The sequence below is a fragment of the Plectropomus leopardus genome, chromosome 17 (assembly GCF_026936395.1).
Source record: "Plectropomus leopardus strain MGB_pleo_1.0 chromosome 17, ASM2693639v1, whole genome shotgun sequence".
NCBI classification, from domain to species: Eukaryota; Metazoa; Chordata; class Actinopteri; order Perciformes; family Serranidae; genus Plectropomus; species Plectropomus leopardus.
This window is the reverse complement of record NC_142192.1, coordinates 32,421,344-32,443,432: the sequence shown is the minus strand read 5'-3', so window position 1 is coordinate 32,443,432 and position 22,089 is coordinate 32,421,344. Positions and strand designations below refer to the sequence as shown.

Here is a 22,089-nt window from a genome sequence, read left to right as displayed (position 1 = left end):
TAACTGTTTGTGTGTTTGTGCCGAGCCGTCCCAGTTCAGTGCACACAGCCACACGCACAATACACAGAATATGAGCCGTGTAACGATACATCCGTTGTGTCGATGCATCGATTTATATTCTTGCAATCATACTACATTCATGGGTAAATGGCAAGTCGTCCTTCTAGTGTGACTTGTATCAATCCAAAATCATTTTTCAAGGCATGAATCGATTGTATGGATACTAAGAATGTGTGCCTTGTGTTCATCACATCAGATTTCCTCTATTTTTGCAAAAAAAGTTACTGTATTGATTTTTAGTCATTGATTCGTATCATATCGTGTCACTCGATGAATGAGCCCATGTTATTTTTGTATTGTATTGCCAACCATGTATCGTAACACACGTCGTATCGTTGTTGAAACATAACATTACACTACGCATTTTTTTCCCACTGAATCAAATCAACACAGAACTGTGACCTCTGTGTACCGTCAACCGTAATTATTACAAAGTAGTTTTTGAATATCTGTGCAAGTATATTGACAATATCCAACTGTTTTTTGTTTTAATAATAATGTTAATTTCACTTTTACCAAAATAAACCAACCAGCCTTACAAAACCTAGCAGAATAATGCTCCGTGGAAAAATGTGCAGATGTGATCAAACGACCATTTCATCCTGATGAACTCTGATCAGAGCGGCTGATTCTGCTCTGGTATTTGTTACTGTAATGTTTGTTGGACATTTTCTAAACCTGATCATAAACGTACCTTGTTTTCACCCTTTTCTGTCCAACAATCTCCTTTAATCTAATCAGCGAAGCAGACATCAACACCTGCAGACATCAATATCTTGAAATCGATCTGACATTTTTAGAGAAAACTCCACCTAATCACCGCCCGGCCCTGCAACTGTAGATGCCATAGATTTAAGTAATCTCACTGGCCATGTGGACACTTCCTGCGGCTCTATGAGCGTCTGGCCCGGTTTGATCAATCACTGCTCTCAAGTACAATCATTTGAGCAGGAGCCTTGATTTCCCTCTCCTGCATGATAATTAACCACTTCAGCGCAGGCTGGCCCGTTGGTGTAGTAGCTGTTTCTGTAACTGAAAGGTCTGATTTATATTTGATCTCCATGACAGCCAAAGCAAGCGATGAAAACCACGTGACCTTTTCAAGTGTCCTTGAGCGGGACACTGACCCGCCACCCTTTCATCATCCACTCTCATTTCTCTCCGGGTAAGAGCTCTTGATGCAAGTGTCATCTTAATGCCCGAACATGTAGCTCTAAATGGATCGCGGGCACGTCACTTTACATCGGAGCCGCAGTTTCCTCCGCCTGCATGACAATTAAGCACTTCTTGGTTGATTTGAAGGACAAGTTTGGGAGGACTGGGTGAGGAATAGGTGAGAAAGAAAGGGGGACTAAACCTGAAGAAGATGGGTAGAGAAAGAAGAAAGATGGAGAGATGGGTGCAGTTGAAAAGAGAGTATAATGATTTGAGGCCAGTGAGATCCCAGGAGGTGAGCCGAGCGTCTGTCGTAATGCTCCGCAGCATGTTAATGAAGCCAGTGGACCGGTCGAGATGAGTGGACGGATGCTTCAATGTCACACAGCAGCACAACCAGCACAGTGGTAGAGGACAAAATGGAGACTGGAGCTGGTTTTCCTGTAACACCTCTTCACTGAGTTTAAATTCTTTACGGTTTCACGGCCAGTGATGGATGAATATTGGTATTTCAGCAAAACTGATGCAAATCTTATCTGCTGAGATTGAAAAGATACTGTACCAGTCCAGAATGTCAAAGAACATTTGAACAATACATAGAAATAGCTGCTGATATTACATGTTTTCATTTCTGTGCCATTAAGATAAGATAACATACGGTACGGTACGGTACGGTACGGTACGGTACGGTACGATACGATACGATACGATACGATACGATACGATACGATACGATATAAGCCTTCATTGTCTCCCTTAGGAGAATTTTGTCTTGGACATCAGAGAGACACAGTCCGCTTGACCACATACATAAAAGTCAAACTATAATTAGCACAGTATCCTCCCCGGATCCACAATGCACAGTGCCCTGACCCCAGGTGTTGCACGATGCTCTGCCTAAAATAATCCCCCTACAGTGCTATACAGGATTACAAGTGCCCACATAATAATTCCACAGGTCAATTCATAGCAAGTACCCTACATCAAATATTGCACAATATTGCACATAGATTGCACATACCTCCTCACCCCACACCCCAAATGTCCTCGCACACAAACACACACACACACACACACGCACTCTTTATCTCCTACTGTTAAGTAGTTAGATTGATAAAGGGACTAGGGAGAATGTATACCTGTTCAGTTTACAGTTTGGTTACCCGTTCCTCCCGCCTGAAGGCATCAGCTCATTCTCCTCATGCAGGATGTGGTTTGGATCAGTAGTGATTTTTCGGCTCTGCTTCTTCACCGTCTCCTTAAATATCTCCTGCAGTGAGGATGGGGGCAGCATGCCAATTATTTTTCCTGTCCCTCTGATCAGGTTTTGGATTTGGGACTGAACAGAGTTCATATTGAAACACTTTTATGAGGACAATTCAGTATTAATTTATGTATGTGTGTTATTTCAAGTGTTAGTTTAAACAGGTGTAAATGCAGATATTTGATTTTAGTCACTTTTAAAAGTAAGGAGGCGGTCAAAAAAAACGGATATCGGCAACAAATCAGACTTGTATTGTAAATCCAGCCTAACACAGATTTTAACACTTTTCCAAAAAATGTTTGAGAGAGAGAGAAGCTTTTTGTGTGCATAGAAAAGATATTAGATCTTTTATTTAAACTTATGAGAAGTCTGAAAAAAAACAAAAGTGTTGCGATCATAGTTTTGTTCAGTGTATAAAAATCTGCCCTCCACCTGTTTGGTCGTTGTAAGTAAAGTTACTCCCAATGTTTTCTCAAAGTTTTCTTCCTTGTGAACTCAGAGCACCAGTAATTCAAGCATAATCAAATAATGTATCACAGCGTATTCAGTCACACTGTGATGTTCTGGCTCCTGCTCTGCACTCTGCTGATGCTGAATTAAGAACCCCTCCATGCCCTTTAATTAAATCACACGCTGAGATTTTTACACGCTGCGCAGGGATACATTATGCATTGGAACGCATTCCAAAATAATGCAGATTGGATATTTGGCTCAACTGGAAAATGTTGTGTTTTGTCAGAGGGGATGTAAAATATATCGTGATGTACAGGGCCATTACCGACTCACAGAAACACGCCTGCTTATGTCTTTCAGAACGAGTGCTGCTTTCAGAAGTCGGACGATGAAAGCACATTTGCATAAATAGAGAGTGTGTGGGTTTGTTTGGGCGTGAGTGTGTGTGTTTGTGAGTGTGTGCATACGCCGGAGCTAACACAGTGAAGTTATGTTTCTGTCTCTGTAAATAACTCTGTGAAAAAATACAAGTCAGCGTCCTTGAAACCAACTGACCTCGCTTTTTTAAAAGTGTCGTCTGGAAACTCGATGGCGTGTGGTTTCCCACATGTGTGCAGTTATATGCAGTTTTATTATTACAGCAGCTTGTAGAGAGGAATACTTACAAGTGTTTTTTAGAGTCCAGAAGAAGTTTGGAGTTCATTTTTACATCTCAGCACTTTTTCAGAGTCACTTGAAGTTCGGAGTCATATTATATTGTTACGAGGTGACAGTAACTGTACATATGGTATTGTAGTATTGACGATGTTGATGTGAGAGTGACAGTAACAGTACATATTGTACTTGTGAGCTATATTGCAGCAACTGCCTTTATGGTTATAGTCCTGATGCTGCATTTTTGTGACTGTCCTGACCTGCTGATGGTGCTGTGTTTTTCATTGGAAATGGTTTACGTTATGAGGAGATTTTTGTCATTTTTATCGCCAACTGAATTATTTTAGGCTCTCTGAGTTCTTGTGGACTCTTACTAATGTGCTGCTTGAATGTGCACAGGAACTAGTCACCCTGTGTACAGAATAATGTCAACTTTTGTATGTTTCTTGTCATATTGTTTGTGCTTTATGTGTTTTTATTGTTTTTACACTTGCTGCAGCACAAATGCCCTCTGGGACAAATAACAAAATTAAATTGACTAGAAAAATATCAGAATGTGGTGAAATAGGGCTTAAAGTTTGCAAATACATGTGCGGGCCTTTATGTGACACTTGCATCGAGAAAGTCTGAACGATATTTGTGTTTTTTTCCTCCAGTGTATCTGGGAGTGACCAACCTGAATACATACCAGATGAGGATGAACAGCTTCTGCGCCCAGTGGCAGACTCACCGACACGCCAGCGCCTACAGGGTGGTCATCGAGTCTCTGCTCAGTGAGTACACGCACGCACGCACGCGCGCGCACACACACACACACACACACACACACACACACACACACACACACACACACACATCAGTGGGCTCTGTCACCTTTTCATTGTTCTGTCTACACCTTATACTTCACATGCAGTGTATGTTGCCCTTCATGCAGCTGTGCAGCCTGAGACGTTTGTTAAAAGGCAAGAGGTGCATTAAATTGATTGACTGAGTATTTTGATTTTAAAACCCCGTGAGGGAACCTCTTGTGGTGAAAATCCTGAGAACAGTTCTAGACGGTGAAGTTGGACCGCCTGAAATGATATAAGCTGATGAAACACAGTAAATACTGTGAGTGGCGTGCGCCTGTGAAACCATTTTGACGTAAGAGTTTCTTTTTTTGTTGTTGTGCTATCATTTAAAAATTCTTCTCAAAAACTTCTTTATTATAACAAACTCAAAATCATGGAGTGATATTTTCTCTTGGTTATTCCGGGTCATTGACAAATACAAATTTAGTCACATAAGACTTTTTAGGGCCCTAAAAAACCCTTGAAAATTTAAATTAAAAAAAATCCAGATTCTGTTTTATGTTTTTCCAAATTCTGTGATTTCCATTTAATTTTATTTATTTTTTATTTTGTGTTTTATAATTTAAGCACAATTTGTCATCACAAAGCATGTCTAATCATGTGTTGGATTTATACAATTTAAACAATTCAAAAAGAAATTTTTCAAAATTTTAATGACATTTGCAATGCCAAATTATTTTAGCATCACATAGACTATTACAACGAATACGGGCCGTCATTGATCAACGTTTGGAGACATTTTACAGCTGCAGTTGTGTGTCTACATTCATCCAGCTGTTGTGCAGCCTGGGACGTTTGTTAGAGGGCAAGAGGTCCGTAAAATTGATACTGACTATTTTGATTTGAAAACCCGGTGAGTGAACCTCCTGTGCTGCCAGAAAATTGTGAGAATTAGTTGATGTTATTAGTTGATGGAACACACTGTGACTGGCACGTGCCTGCGAAACCATTTTGACATAAAAAGAGCTTTTTTGTTGTGCTTTCACTCAAAAAAATCATCTTAACAACCCAAGGGAACAATTACATGCTGCACAGTGTGTCTGTAGTATACAGTCTGTGCCTGAGTGACGACACGCAGCCGCTCCAGCACATAAAACACACAACAAAGTTTAGTTTTTACTACTTTTAATACCTCTAATCTCTGTGCTAAAGTATGTTTAACTGGACCTGAGTCTGCAGCAGGCACACAGAAATCAGACTATTATTGATCTTCAGTACTGAAACAAGGTTAATTCACAAGACGTTAGACGTCGCTGTTTTTATGCCTCGACACCGCTGGGAGTATTATGTCTTTGGTTTTTTTGGAGGTCTGTCTGTCTGTCTCATTCTTTTGAACGTGATAATTTCAAGAATGCCTTAAAGAAATTTCTTCAAATTTGGCACAAACGTTGGAGTCGTACTCCTCGATGATGAGCTGATGTGAATTTCGTGGTCAGAGGTCACTGACATTCAGTCACTGTGAACTGTGTTTTTGGCCATAACTCAAAAATTGCTAATTCTGTCAAAATTTAAGAGAAATGTCAGATAGGATGAAATAATGAAGTGATGACATTTTATATTCAGGTCAAAGGTCAACGTCACTGTGACATCATGTTCTTCTCCTGCTGACACTGTAGAAATCCTCTGTGTGAGGCGTCCATGTTTTCACAGACATGGAAACTGAAGCCGTAACTTGATTGGTTCGTGGCGACCTAGAACCACAAGGCAGTAATCCTAGCATATTGTTTTAGCTGCATGACCATTTTTTTCTGAGATAATAAAGATGACCTTGACCTTTATTTAGGAGGAGGGATGAATGCAAATCTCATACACGCACACAAATATTCACATCACCGGCTGGTCGACATGGTTATTAAACGTGACTGTGCATCACTACCTCCGCATCAGCTCGGCAGCGAGATACTAAATACTGTAAATGCAGCTGTGCTTTTCCCCCCGCACATTTTCTCCTACACTGCATAACTGCGCTGGTAGGAGTTTGGGGGGGGGGGCTCATACATACTCAAACATGCTTTCATCAGTGGGAGTTTGAGTATGCAGCGCAGGGAGAGCGTCCAATTTTCTGAATCCCTAAGCAGCCTGAGATGACAAAGATTTTGTTGTATCCCATCAGAGACGTGCTGACAGCTTTAAAGGTTTAGCTGTGCATTCAGACACTGAGCCGCTCTGTAGACCAGCAAGACTTACTGATCGCAGCCTGGCTGACATTTACATTTGCTGCGTGAGGTAAACTGCATGGAAAAAAAGACAAAAGGTCGGCATTATGGCTGCTAAGCGTGTTGGGATGAGACTCTCTTGTTGCAGGAACGACAGTAATTATGCCCTGTTGTCTTTTTTCTGAGAGTTTAGCTTTAAAGAGAAGACGAGAGGAAAAAACACTTTTTCTGCTCATCAAGGTTTCTCTGATAAACGTTATGTTGCACCTGCAGCCTGTGCTCTGATTGTTGGATGATTGTTTCATGGAAACAATAAAAACGAAACAAGTGCCTCTATTTGAGGTTCAGTGTGTGTGGGAGTGTGAAAATGAAGGGAAGTGAAGGCTGCTGTCTCACCGCAGACGTAAATGACAATCAAAGTTTCTGAAATAGAAAGACTAACAGTGAATGAGCAGATGTCTTTAACCCTTAGGGACTGTTTGGCACATTTTACGTGCTTTTTCATGCTTCGTTTTTTTTCAATTTGGCTGTGTTCATGCATATCAATTTTGGCAAGATTGTGTGTTTTAGTTTAATCAGTGAATTTGCAGCTCAACTCCTACAATAAGTCTAAAATACAATGTTAAAATGCTCCATTGAAACCCATTCAAACTGCATGAAAACATGCCATTCTGGGCTTTTGACATTTGTCATTTTAACTATTTTCAACCTGATTACATCATTTTTTTAAATCATATTTGGCATATGGAGAAAATACATGCTATTTCCATTAGGTGCACTGTCACAATTAATGTTGCTGCTAATCACTGACTTATCCCAGACTATCATGATCAAAAAATAATAATCTGCTTAGCATGTAGTATGCTGAAAATAATTCTTTTTGTGTGTGTGTTTTATTCACTTAAAAACATAGTTTCATCATGACAAAAACCTGGCATTTAAAAAGATTAAAACTCTAAAAAAACATATATATATTTTATAATACAATATTTGATATTCATGATAAGGGCTCATGTTGGTTAAAAAAATAATAAATGAAAGTAGAAAATCATATTAATTTATAATGTTTTTAAAGCTTGATTTTGAAAAGTGCATTTTGTGCACAGAGCAATATAAGTGTGTGTAATATTAAAACGAGCTCTAAGGACTAAACTCGCCTGTCAGGTGATCAGACCATCCAAACCATCATATGAAACTCCTGTCTACATCATGAAACTATCAGGTCTCTCTTTAAGTATTTTTTGGTGACTCAATCAAAAGGAGACAGGACTTTATTTTCTTAATTTCTTTCTTCATTTCATTGAACACAAAGTGCCTACACAGACCCAAAACACGCTGAAACTTAGTAACACTTTATTTTTCCAGTCAGGTTTCACCTCTCCTCCTGCTGTCTGCACAGATCCTGTCTCACAGACAAACGTGCGTCTGTGAAGTGGAGAAAGGAAGCAGCTGATGAATGAGTTAACCTTTTATTAAATATCAGATATCAGTCATTTAATGCTGACCACCTCCCAGCAGCAGAAAAATAGCCTCAGAATCATGCAGTGATCATTTCTGCTTGTTATTTGGGGTTATTGATAGATACAAATTTAATTACAGAAGACTTTGTAAGGCCTGATGAAACCTTTAAAAGTAAAAAAAAAAAAAAACAATGAGAATTTGCTTTATTTTTTTCTAATTCTTTGATTTTCCTTTTATTTTATTTTTTTTATTCAAGCATGTTTTGTCAGCAGAAATTATGTCTGATCATGAGGTGGATTCATAGAATTTAAACAGTTCAATAAGAAAATTATGAAAGTTTTAATGATTTTTAAAATAAATTTGATGCAAGACAACAACAAAAACAACAAAATCCATGTTGACATGATAACATCGATCAGCGATCGTCGTGTACATGGATCTGCAAAAACAACTGAAAAAGCTGCAGTAGTTGGTGGTGTAACTTTGTAATGACACACTGTACAAGAACGCCGTCACCGTTCTCACCGGACCCGTGCATTGCCAGTTTACACGGCGACAGAAGGTGTGGCGTTTTCAAAAGTTTGCGTTTTCACACCCCCAAAATGCTGTTGTTGTGTGACAAACCGACACGGAGGTTTAACATTTCATGCAGGAAGTTTTGCCATGTAAATGGCCCCTAAGTGGACGCCGGATTGAGTGTTGTTCAACGTGAAGTTTTGTTTTAGCCGGATCACGTAAAAGCTGCTAACAGCACTTTGTGACACAAACAGCTGACTGGCGACAGATGAGAAATGTGGCGCCAAAGGAAAAAGCTGTTTGATGGCGAGGAAAAGAGCTGAAGGCCTTTTTAAAATGGTTAAAATACGTTTGAATTTCAACCCGTTTCTGCAAACTGAGAGCGCGCCGACCGCTCACTGCTGTATGTAGTACATATATATACATACGTATACATACGTGTTTCATACAGAAATCCACAACTATCCCTTTAAGTTTCAGTGAGTGTCTGTTTTTCAGCACCCGGTGATGATTTTAGTGCTTTTAATTTGCACTCGGGACAGGAAAAGTAAATGCTTCCAGTAGTTTACTGTCAAAAAATGTACAGAAATCTTGACTCGTGCGTCTCTGTAATTTAGCTCGCTATATTTCTCTTTGTTAACTTTAAGATCTATAATTCAAAGTTCTGTGATCCAACATGTGGAGCTCCTTTACCCGCAATATCAGTCTGTAATGGTCAAACTTTATACACTGAAATACAGGAAACTGAAGGTAAAATCACAGAGCTACTGCACAGTAGACCCCATTTAACCCGGTCTTCAGATTACCTCCGGAGTCTTTATTAACATCTTTCTGAATTCCTTTTTTTGTTTGATGTTCTTTGATGTATTCAGCTCCTGCTTCAGCTGTCAGAAATGACTGCACCAAAGTCACCTCCATAAAACAACCTCGCAATTATTGAAGTCATTTTCTCGGTTCTGATTCTGCGCAGCCACCGGGCTCGGAGCCCACAGAAATAATTGTGTATTTTCCCATTTGTTTGAAACTGATAACACACTCCAGCACACCAAAATAACATCAAACAACAGATGGTGTGCCCCCGATTCGATTGCGCACGTCCACCGTTCAGTCACTACCTCAAAGGTAAGATTGACTTTTAATACAGCCGTCATCCAGCGAATGGAAGGCAGTAATGGCTGCTATTCATCACCTTCAGGCCTCCAGCAGCAACGCCGCCGTCATTAACGTCACATAAAAGGCACATATTATTGCAGTGGCCCTGTGTTCCTGCAGGGAGCGCCGAGGTATTGGTTCTCTCAACACATAATGGAGCTAAATGAGGATTTATGTTTGCACAGCTGGTAAATAATTAGCAGAAAAACGTGTATGCTGCAGGAGAAAGAGAGAAATGGTGTGAAGTTGTCTTTTTTTGGTGTCGATGCATTGGAGGTAAAAAAGATCAATAAAAAATGAAGACTTGGCAAACGGTGTATTTTCACAAATCCTCCTGTAGGACAGAAAGTTCCCGGTGAATTAAACTGGAGTTTACAGAGATCGACTCGTCACCTTCTCCTGTGCAGGATTATAAGGTCATGCTTCTTCAAAATAACACATGCGTGCTGCTCGATAGATATTTCAATCTACACTGCAGAGCAGCGTTAAACTTTATGCTTCGTAACCTGTGAAAGTTGGTTTCTTTTCGATCATGCATTACCTCATACTTTGGTTTTTGAAGTTTTATATGACAGTTCACAGTGCAGATGCTCGTGTTAAGACATGAACATCATTTCTAAAGATGCCATCCTGATCCGCTCATCATCTCATTTCTTGATTCATTTCCTCACCTCCTCTCCTTGCGTCTTGGTGAGGTGCGTCCCAGCTGCTTGTTAGCGGCAGCACATTTAGTGAATGTAAATAAATAATATAAATAAATGTTTATGTAAAGAAAAGCACTCAGTTTGGTAGGTGTTGTTGAACGTACCTGCTCTGTTCTAAATCAAGTCTATCTGGAAGTTTTATATTGTCAGCAGTAGAAATTGACTCGGCTCAGTGCTGCAGCTCTTTAACTCATTAAAATGTTCCACCTGCCCTCTGTGATGAAGCCGTACGAGTGAACGCGTTGTGTTTTGTGAATACGTTTTCCTTAGAAATGTATTTGACAGGTTGCCAGTCGACCCTGACCGCCGAGTGAACAAAAACAGCAAACACATGCTGATTATTTCAGTAATTGGATTTGGTTTGTCACGTATTCCTGACTGTAAAAAGTTTCATTTTATTCAGTTTTATTTGGGCAGAAAAACAAACTGAGCTGCTGACAAAAAAAAAACAAAAAAAAGAAAAATGTCTCACTGTGAAAGACAGAAAAGTGAGAACAAACAGAAGAAACAATCATCTGGTGAGTCAGTAAATGTCTCCTTATTTGAATCCAATCATCATCATCATCATCATCATCATCATCATCATCATCATCATCGTCCACCTCTGGAAGACACCGAGGAATTCAAACTGCTTGAAGAAATTTAGAAATGTCCGTTTGTAGTGATGATGAGATGCGTGCGTGCTTCATAACACTTTGTAGGAGAATCTGAATGTGTTAAAGGACAGTTTTAATCACCTGCAAAAATCCTTGTACCGTCGGTTTTACTTCAAAGTCAATACAACGATAATTTATTTGGAGCTACGAGGAAGGTGGTCACGTGTGGCACCAAGACCGCAACGGCTGAAATGCTGAACTTGAGGCTTCACAACATTAAAAACCATCAAACAAACAAACGGGCGACGTCACTGGTGATTAGCTTTGTTAATTATTTTTACCATCTTTGGTATTTACCCTCTGCCACATACGGCTCCATCATCACGAGGTGCTGCACGTCTATTCTGCAGCGAGTGCTGATTATATGGCATTTTTCTGGTCGCCAAAAGTTCAAATATTCAATTTTGGGAGTCATCGGCTGTACTCATCACTGCAACTTTTTACCGAGCCGTCCAGGTGTGACAAAGAGACAAAGACCAGCTGTCACATCTTACATGTGCAAGTGCTGAACAACAAAAGCAAGAGAGGAAATATTTCTGGTCATATGCTGCAGGCTATATATTAATATATGTACACGCCCACAAAATCTCATGATCTCACACAGACAAGGACTTTGTGTTGGCGGATCATCAGGAGTCAGTGAGACTGGAACTTAATTAGATTTTGATGTTTTAATAAAGGGTTGTGCTTTAAAGTATGTGGGACTTGTTTTTTTATTTATTTTTTACTGCAGTGTTGAATTGGTTTTCAAGAATTGTGGAACTTGACTGCTATTGGTTTCATTCTGGTATCCTGACATGCTTATCTAATTGTGAGACATAAGTTATTATACAATATTTTGACATAAAATACTCTCTTACTCTTATATCTCTGATACTGAATGTCCTAATGAAGTTTTTCTCCCAGTACAAATACAGCAAAAAGCAGTCGCCTTTCCAGAATAATAACGATGTGATCTCTGTGTCTTCTGCAGATGGTCAGAGGCAGGAGACGAAGCTGAGCGGATCAGCCAACAGACACTGTTTCAACAACCTGAAGGCCAACACGCAGTATAAGATGAGCGTGTACGCTCAGCTGCAGGACGGGACCGAAGGCCCCGCCGTCACCGTGATCGATAAGACTCGTGAGTACACACCTTCAACCAATGATGGACATACACAAGTGTGTCCGCTTCCAGTATTGTCAAGTTTTAGTTACCCTTTGTGTTTGTGGTGTTTTAAAATAATTCAAAATGATATGTTTAATATCACTGTATATCACTGTGTATTAGATTTGGCAAGATTTAAGTCCAGAAACAGACACCTTCTAACTCTTGGATTAAATTTGTCAGATGAGCAGAAGGTTAGAAACAACTTTGTATAAATCAAAGTGTTGAAGACATTTGATGAAGTGTGTTTCTCTCCGCGTATTTATTCGGATTTTAGTCATGGCTTTTTCAGAACCTCGTGGAGACACCACCCAACATATATTTTTGTTGTCTGTTTTGTGCAAACACACTCATACACACACCACCGACACATCACGTCCACTCTCCCTCCTCCATACCGTGAGCCAAACTCCCATTTAAACGCGCCCATACATGTGTCACCACGACAGTATTGCAGGAACACACACACACACACACACACACACAGAAACTGCTGTCAGCTGTCACCGTGTATAAAAGAAGCCCACTACAGACTGGGAGGACGATCACGTCATTTTCAACATAAAACATCTTTTATCCTCGTGGGAGCGATGAGAGCCGAGTCCTCTTCCCTCCTTTCAGAATCAGCCGTTTGTTCCTCGCCGGCGGCCCCCGACGCTAATCAAGACCCACTGTCTGCATACGGGGGGGGGGTCTCAAGTTTTCCCTGTACAGCAGCGCATTTTCCAGTGCTCTGTGTTTATATAGTCATGTGAGACATTTTTTTGTTCACCATGATATCATTTTACTCACTATCTTCCCTGTGATGATGAGGTCAAGTTAACGGAGTGTTAACGTGGCTGAAATGTCCCTAAAATGTCCTTCACTGTCAGGCAGCGAGGAGAAGGACCCACACTTTAACTCAGATCAAAAAATAGAGATAATAAAAAGCTTACAGGCAGCCATCCAAACTGAAAAAGCTAAACACGCAGGAGTTCAAAGAAACGAGGCAGGTAAAAGGCACAGGTACAGCCGGAGATATACCTGCTTTTGACTTTTCATTTATGTGCATATTCTGCTCGTTTGGACCGTTTGCTCCGTACATTCTTAGAAATTAAAGGACGTCTCTGCAAGATGTAATATACACGTACGAACAGTAGAAGCAGCATTTTCAGAACAAGAGAAACAACCTCAACATGACAATGTGTCCGATATTTACCAACAACAGCATCGCTGCTGATTTTTGATTTTGAAATATCATAACTTCCTGAAGTTGTGTCATGTGTAGCCCCTCATACGTGAGAGCGGCCACGTATGAGGGATTTCTGGGAGCTGAGAGTCCACGATTTCACAGAGGAATTGTGGATTCAAAAACTTTCTCAGAGTTGAAAGGTGTTAACAATGCAGTTTTGTAAAATATGGATTTTTTTATCGTATGAAATACCACCTCATGCAAGTGTGAAAACTTTTTTGTGATAAGTGGGAGAATTTTAGAAATTGATGTGTTTCCATTAAGCATATTTTATATTCACAAATTCAATTTGTGCAATTTGAGAATAATTGAAACCCGCCTCGAGTCTTCATATTGAATCATTTGTGTCTAGTTTGAGGGTTTGACTGCAGTCTTAAACATTAATTGACGTGATTGACAGCTGCATTAGAGACTCCTCAGCACTCTTGCAACAGCAAATATGAGAAAAAGTTCATTTTACAAAGTTTACCAACTACGACTTTAAACTGTGAGTTTCTTTCACTTCTTTGTCTCTTGATGCTGTGACAGAGTTCACTGTCTGCATGGAAACTGATCCTTTTCTTTCAGTTTGACCAGTTCTGTTGTCGATACTGTAAAAAATGCATGTGGGAGTTATTGATAAAAAGCAGTATGAAGCAATAACATTGTGCAACAGATCAACAGAATAAGTATTAATTGATAAAATAAGCAAATAAAACATCTGTTTTTGGCTGTTAAATTGAATAAACAGGTAACTACAAGAAGCTGGCACGAGCTGTTGTCACACTTTAACCCTGTTATGTTTTTGACTGTTTACTAACAAATGCAGACATAAACAAACATTTTTCATTTTCATTCAGTGTTTCTTGCTCTGTCGGGCAGTCCTTTATTTCATTAGAGGGCCATGAAAATTCACTCATAAAGACTTGAAACTTGCATTCGGCATTCGACCGAATGAGCTTCATATCTGCAACGTTTTCATCTGGTTAAAATGTTTGTGGCCTGCTGTTGTATGTGAAGGTGTTAATTATTTGTAAAGGCTGCTCTGTGTTGTTGGGCAATTGTAATGAAAGTGACAGAAATCATAGCGGGCACAGTGTTTTCTGAGACATTTAGAGTCCAGACAAGTTCATTTCCGTAGTGTACTGAAAATTAATGAAGTGAGGACGAAAAAAGGGGGGAAAGAAAAGAACTGATGGAGACAAAGAGAGGAGAAGGAGTGAAAATAAGAAAAAAGATAAAAGAAGGAGCAGGTTTTTGTGAGCTGCTGCCCTGCGTGCTGCAGCTCTGCAGAGAGCCTCCACGATGATTTATTGCTTTGTTTTGATGCAAATGAAAGCCGCAGCCTTTTCTCCAAATGACTCTCCCAATCGCTGCAGGCAGCCGCTACCGAACGCTCCCCACCTGCCATCACCAGTAATTCACAGCCTCAGGTAGCTGATTTACTGCCTAAACACCTCCGAATCAGTAAACTGTGTGTGTTTGGAGGGGGGCAGCTGGTTTATCGAGCCCCCCTCACACACACAGAGAATAAAGGTAAAGGCTTGAAAGCGGTGGCAGTCGAAGTGTGATTTAGACCGCGGCCGGCGCTGCGATCAATCTAGCAAATTATACAGGAGCTAAAATCACAGAGCTGAACGTAGTTATTTTACACATTCTGTACGTTAAATGCGTGACTGTGCGCCGTCTGACACTTCTTTCTCTCTTCAGGCGTTTTTTATGTTTTTCAGAGGGAGACTTTAATGTTAGGGTTGCGATTGTTTTACGATGAATGCGGTCGTGATTGCAGCTTTTCATGTCTTTATGTGTGTGTCCTGTTTATTCTGTCTGTTCAGTCCCCGTCCCGACCCCGGCGCCGACCCCTGCCCCCACCACCACGCCGCTGCCCACAATCCCGCCTGCCAAGGAAGGTGAGAGCTGACTTTACACGGTTTATTACGAACATGTCGCCAGTCCGTTTTCTGATCTCGATGTATTGATCTAAAAAAAAAAAAAAAATCTGTTAAGTCTGTCAGTTTCATCATATTTGTGTATTTTTGCAGTGTGACATCAGCTTTTTTGGGGATTAAACTGGAATCACTAGGAATCACCAAAGTACATTTTCTCAATAACTCATCTATAGTTTTGATGTCATTTTTACAAGTTTTTTAAACTTTAAAGACACACAAGAAAGAAATCAATAAAACCTTTTTTTCTGGCGGTATAACAGAACGGCATTATTCATGAGTTTATAAAGTCATTTTACAGAGAAATATTTTACTCCATGACTTCTAACAGCCAGAGGCACTAATTACTCAGCTTCTTTTTTTTTTTTTTTTTACTTAATTAACCCTCTGAAACCAATGAAAGCAATGAGCAGCTTATGAATAAATAACCCCAAAATCAGCAAAAAAATTGCAAAAGTACAAGAAAATGATGAAAAAAACAAAAACAAAGAAAAAACAAACAAGTTGCCTAAAAAAGTTTGTAAAAAATATGATAATTCTGTAACAGAATTTTAAACAGGCAATTGTCATAAATATGATTGCAAATAATCAGTGAAGAATGCAAAAAACAAACCCAAAAAACCTTAAAATTATTAAAATAAAAAAGATGCCAAACATATTCAAAATAAACTATAAATATCTTTAAATGCAAGAATTCACCTGTGGCCTTGATACAACAGAAATACAATGTTTTTTTTCAGGTGATTTAACAGGAAAACTTCAGGAAAATAAATACAATTTTCTGTTGAGCAATAATTAACAGAAAAGTTTCTTTTAACAAAACTCTCCCAATGTTTGCTCTTTCTTTGATTTTCTTTCACTTTCCCGTCATGTAACTATAGCGACTTTGTAAAGTTTAGTTCACTTTCTGCCCACATCTCCTTATATAAATCACAACGTCAAGTTAGTTATTGAAGGGAAGAGCTTGAGGTTTTCTGCACGTGTGCAGACGACAGTTTAGTGTCACTCAGCGCTGCCAGTGTGAGCTCAGTAAATAAGCGTTAACTCTTCTCCTCCCACACAGTGACACACACACACACACACACACACTAAATTATGGTATATAAACACAGGCTCAAAGATATCTATATATATGTATGCGTGCGTGGTTAAAGGTAGAGATAATTTGGAGTTCAAATGATCACACAGAGATAACATATAATTACAGAGATGAGTGAACAGGAGGCTCATTTAAGATAAATGTCTGAAATGTAAACCTGCGTGTTGGATCTGTTGCAGCAAACATTCACAATCTTCACATATCTGTCACCACACTTTTTTTTAACTACGTATCTGAAAAAAAACACATCATCAGCTAAAAAGCAGGGACCAGCATGTTCACAACACATTTCTTATCTTATAACTATAACTATCTTATAAATAGGAACAGGCCTAAAAATTAGAGATTAATGTTAGAAGATTTTTTTTCAGAATATATGAAAAAAGAAAGAAAAGAAAAAAGTAAAGTAAAAAACAAAAAATAACCTTAAGAAAGTTCCAAAAGAAATTCTTTCTTGTTAAAATTATTTTCTTTTTTCTTTCCTTTCTTTCTGTAGAGCATCATTTCAAATATATAATTGAAAGAACTTAAGATTTGCTTTTCAGGACATTTTTCTCTCATTATTATTATTTCCATGTCACCTTTTACTATTTATTTATTTGTTTAGTTTGCAGGATATTTCTTGCCAAGTTTCTCATTTTGTTTTTCTTTTGATGTAAAAATACTCGTACTACTATGTAAAAAAGTGTTACAAGTGAAAGTCCTGGACGAAAAAGTAAAAGTGCATCGGTCTTAACAGAAAATTTTAAATTTGAAACCTGACTAGATTAGCTTGGTTTCTTTTAAAAACATCAGAGGGAAGTGAGAATGGCCCAAAAATTAGCATGAAATTACAGAAAAAAATTACTGGAAAAAATAGATAAAATAAAATAAAGTAAAAAAAACAAACAAATATACAACAACAAGCAAAAAACATTAACTTCATCTTTGTCATGATCATCACCATCAAAGTTTTAGGGAGAATCTCATTTTTAATGATGCTGAACATGAACAAAGACATTAAATACAATAAAAAAAAATCACAGTTTAAACCGAAATAAAATCATAAAAAAACAACAAATAATAATAGCAATGTAATTAGCTAAAAATAAAAAACGCAGGGTAACATGTTTGGTGTAGAAGAAAAACCAAAAACATTTCCACTCAAACTTCCTCCGCCTCTCTGTCCCTGTTCAGTCTGTAAGGCAGCCAAAGCCGACCTGGTCTTCCTGGTCGACGGCTCCTGGAGTATCGGAGATGAAAACTTCGTGAAGATCATCCGCTTCCTGTACAGCACCACCGGAGCTCTGGACCTGATCGGCCCGGGCGGCACACAGGTACGCCACACCAGTTACTGTCGCAGAGGTTGTTGCTGGTTTTTCTGCTCGCTCTGCAGCATTCTTCAAAACATGGACTACAGGTGTGTTTGCTCTGCGAGAACTCGTAAAACCTCGAAGGCAGGAGTAGACACGGCCTCGTAGTCGGTGCCGTGTCTCCGCTGCAGTGAAGAAGAAGTCTATTGTCCCACAACCAATTCACACCCTAAGAAAATACAACCAATAAAACCATGAATACATGTAATAACATGATGGTCAAAGTTAGCTGTGTTGAATATGAAACACTGAAGGTTCATCGATAATTGAGCAGCACGAGGACATCAGGGCCGAAAGCTTGTTTAAAAACCCGGTCGCTGAGGGCACGAAGGATCTGAGATATCTGTCCGATATTGTCTTTGTCTCAGAGAAAGTATATGTCCTCCCTGATGGAGAGGGGGACGTGGGTCAGCTAAAATGTCCTAAAGGGGTGGCTCCTGCTGTGGAGACACACATTAACCGGCAAGACCCCGTAAAGCCACCTCCGAGTTCCTGCAGAGGACACGGGCCCTCATCGCTCGGCGTCTGGTACAGCGGCTCACTGCGGCCGCGCGGTTTGACTGACAGGAAGCCACAGTGTGGTTAAAAGCAAATTAAAATGAAAAGCCGCTGAACAGACAGAGACCCGGGGCTGCGCTTTCTTTGGGGACCAAATCTGTACTTTGCCACTTAAATGGTGCTTTCCTGAAGGCGCAGGAGCTTCTTCATGCTCGTCCCCGTTCGGTATTTGGTGACTTGTCATGTTCTGCTGTAACAGCAGAGACGGAGCAAAGAAAGAGAGCGTCAACGGTAATCCTCTGAGAGCCGAAACCTCAGCGTCAGCGCTGACTCACTCTGCACACACTGCTGCTGTTAAACAATATCGCACAGATACATTAATATATCTGTGTGTGTGTGTGTGTGTGTGTGTGTGTGTGTGTGTGCCCTTTATTTTATTAACCATGTGTCCCTTTAACCCTTTGAAAATTGATTTCTTTCAGTAGAATGGGGGAAAAAGCAATGAGCAACTTTAGAAATGGCCCAAAATATTGTCATGATACTTATAAGAAGGTACAAGAATTAAATTTTTATAACTAACAAATTACTCAAAATTAAGCCAAAAAGAAAAGGAAACAAAGAAACAAACTAATGAAACAAAAATAACCTGAAAATTAGTGGGGAAAAAAAGACATCTTTTTTTTTTTTTTAAATTACCTGGTAAAAGTTGCTAAAAATGAAATTGACTAATAAATGCATTTATTTTCTACTTTGAAATGTATTATTAGAACTCAACATTGTCCTTGTTTTTGTTTTTTTTATTTGTTTTTGAATGATAATTCTTGCCAAGGTGCCTTTTTCCACTGCTGCTCTCATTTATGTGTTTTGTTATGTACAAATTCAAATTCGCCCGTGTGGTCTCCCAGGTGGCCGCAGCCCAGTTCACTGAAGAAACAGCTCATTTATATTCTCCACATCGTGGAGCTCTCCTCGATCCTGCTGTGCTCTTAGTTTATTTATGTTGTCAGTATTCGTCTTTTTCTCTCCGCTGATCCGAGTTCAGCTCAGTCACAGCGCCGGGGCCAAGTTCAACTGCAGTTAATCTTTTAGAAAACACAGTACGTGCCCTCCTGTAATGCTTTGACATGTTTCACAGTAAAGGTTTTTGTTTTGCTGAAAGCGGTACATGATAGAGCCCAACCAAAGTACAAGTACACAAAAGTAAGACGGCTGTGTTCTTCTTTTAAAATACACCTTGGACATTTTTATTTGCATTTAACTTTATTTATAAGGACAATACACATTAATCAACATTTCTGTAAGTGCGGCAGTTCAACTGTAGTCCTTTTTTTGAAATCTATAAAAGGACACCATGAAGATAACAACGGCTACCTCAAACAGGAGAGCAAAGTAAAACAACGAGGGAATGGGAAATGTTGAGCGATTCTGAATAGAAAAACAGACGTCACGTCGAGGCTCGCCTCTGTTTCCCCGGCTTCTGTAACGCAGTGAAATCTCTCACTGAGCATTTCTTTCATCTCTCTGTTTGAAGAGGTAAAGCAGCTTCCTGGGATTTACTTTACATACTCTGAATTTACCACTGCAGCTACCTACATCATCGCACCATGGCTTCCTCTTCCTCCATGTCTGAAGAAATCAGACTTTTTTTTTTTTGGAGTTCTCCTCGTCTTCATTGCCTCCAATAGAAGTACATAGATATCACGCTGTTGCTTGACTGAGAGCATCAAATAGCAGCGAATACTGCACTGAACAGATACATATCCATTTTAGTCTGTTTGACTTCAGCTTATGAGGAGGGCAGACGGCACGTTTGAGCGGCTTGAGCGCTCCCGTAACAGTTTTAGCTGACTCACTCCTGCATGAGAAGGAGGAGAGAGCGCCGTGCTGCCGTCAGAAGTTATTCTGTTTTATTTTCCACACCGAGAAAATACTCTTGTGGTGTGAGTGTGTGAAGAGTGTCAGTTGCGTGTGTCTCATGGTCAGTGTGAGAGCTGGCAGCCCTGTCCAGTTACTGTGTTCACCATGTTTGTGCTGCTCCAGATCGTATTATCGTATCAATCTTCAGTCAGATCGAGAAAAAAGTGTGCATGTAAATGCAGCTTCTGTGAATCTTTTTTGTGGTTGATTAGTTATGTTCCCGCGTTGTCTGACAGGTGGCCATTATCCAGTTTAGTGACGACCCCCGCACCGAGATCAAGCTGAACTCGTACGCCGACAAGGAGCGACTGCTGGAGGCCATCAACAGGATCAGCTACAAGGGAGGAAACACCAAGACAGGTGAGTGAACAGCAGGAAAACACACACACACACACACACACACACACACACACACACACACACACGAGGATCACTGTGACCTGCGTCTGTAGAAGAACTGCTTATGAGTTATTGAACAGAGTTTGTTTTTGCAGTCTGGTCAAGATTTAGGAAACATATGAAAGCAGTCGGGACTTTGAAACAAACCGTGTACAAGCACTGTGGCTGCAGCAGATAAAATCCAGCTTTTTCCCCACAAACAAATCATCTCAAAATCCAAGAGAGGCACCTGCGGGACAAATCACCAGTTTATCCTGAACACACACACACACACACACACACACACACACACACAGACACACACACAGACACACACTTTCGATTATCAATACTTACTAAGCAGCAGGCAACCACACACAAAAAATTAAATCTGTCTGAAAGTGTGTGTCTGCTTTTGTGTGTTGTGTCAATACGTCTGTAAGTCAAACGGTTGCAGGTTATGTCCCTGTGAACACGTGTCTTCATGCATACATTCATGTAAGACACGTTTACATGAGAATGTGTTTGCACGTTTGCATTAATACCGATGATCTTGTATAAAGTGCACAGAAGCCTATATTTCTGTAGCGTGTGTGTGTGTGTGTGTGTGTGTGTGTGTGTGTGTGTGTGTGTGTGTGTGTGTGTGTGTGTGTGTGTGTGTAATGAGAGGAAGTCTGTGGGGAAGCAGGGAGAGGTGTAGTCATTAATCAGTGTTTACAAAGCCGCGCAGTCACTCTCTCCTGCAGGGACGGGACTGCAGAGAACAGATTTGTAACGGTGTCGCTGCTGTGTAGGAATTCTCCCTCTGCTAACGTCACACTGGAAAACACTAATCCTGCTTTCTGTCAGAAAGTGGCAGTTTGGGGCGTTTAAGAGCACTCAGTCACCTCGTTCTGCACAGTGCAGTTAAGACCGTATTTCCCAGTATTCCCACAGCCCTGGAGGGCGTTTGATCACTGGATCTGTCTGACAGACCTGGTGCTACTGGATTTCCTTTATTGAAATGTATTAACCCTGCCGCAGCTCCATTAAACATCACATCCCAAAAACAAAAGAGAAAAAAGAACTGCAGTCAATATACAGGCGGTTGTTATAAATTTGAGAAACAAATGATACTTTGTCTTTAACATAATACGCAAAATTAAATTAAATTTAGAATAAAATAAAATGCTCCCGGCTGCACTCAGTGTCTTATGTAAACCTAATCCTGCAGTACAAAAAATGTTTTTTAAACTAAAGCCTCATTACAGTGTTTCCAGGAACAGCACATTTTACTTGCCAACGTACACTAGAGTTCTCATTTTAATGTAATAGTCATTTAAATGTGATTTGATTTAATTATTAAGTGCACCTGGGATCCTCAGTGTGTTCTCATGTCTTGAAACAGCCCTAAAGCTCAGCGGTTCAGTATTTTAGTGGTATTAGATGTGGAACTGGTCCCTGACCGCTGCAGAAAACAA

The 22,089-nt window shown here is 39.9% G+C and overlaps 1 protein-coding gene across 3 annotated transcripts in view; it reads left to right on the top strand.

The window, feature by feature from the left end:
- The window catches only part of LOC121957675 (collagen alpha-1(XIV) chain-like), a 211,820-nt gene that overhangs the window by 119,478 nt on the left and 70,253 nt on the right, over positions 1-22,089 (top strand). For all 3 annotated transcript variants that reach the window (XM_042506398.2, XM_088090334.1, XM_088090332.1), the window contains exons 24-28: positions 4,243-4,359; positions 12,056-12,205; positions 15,275-15,349; positions 17,661-17,800; positions 20,488-20,611. In XM_042506398.2, the coding sequence (XP_042362332.2) occupies positions 4,243-4,359; positions 12,056-12,205; positions 15,275-15,349; positions 17,661-17,800; positions 20,488-20,611 (606 nt within the window). The remainder of the gene's footprint in view (positions 1-4,242; positions 4,360-12,055; positions 12,206-15,274; positions 15,350-17,660; positions 17,801-20,487; positions 20,612-22,089) is intronic.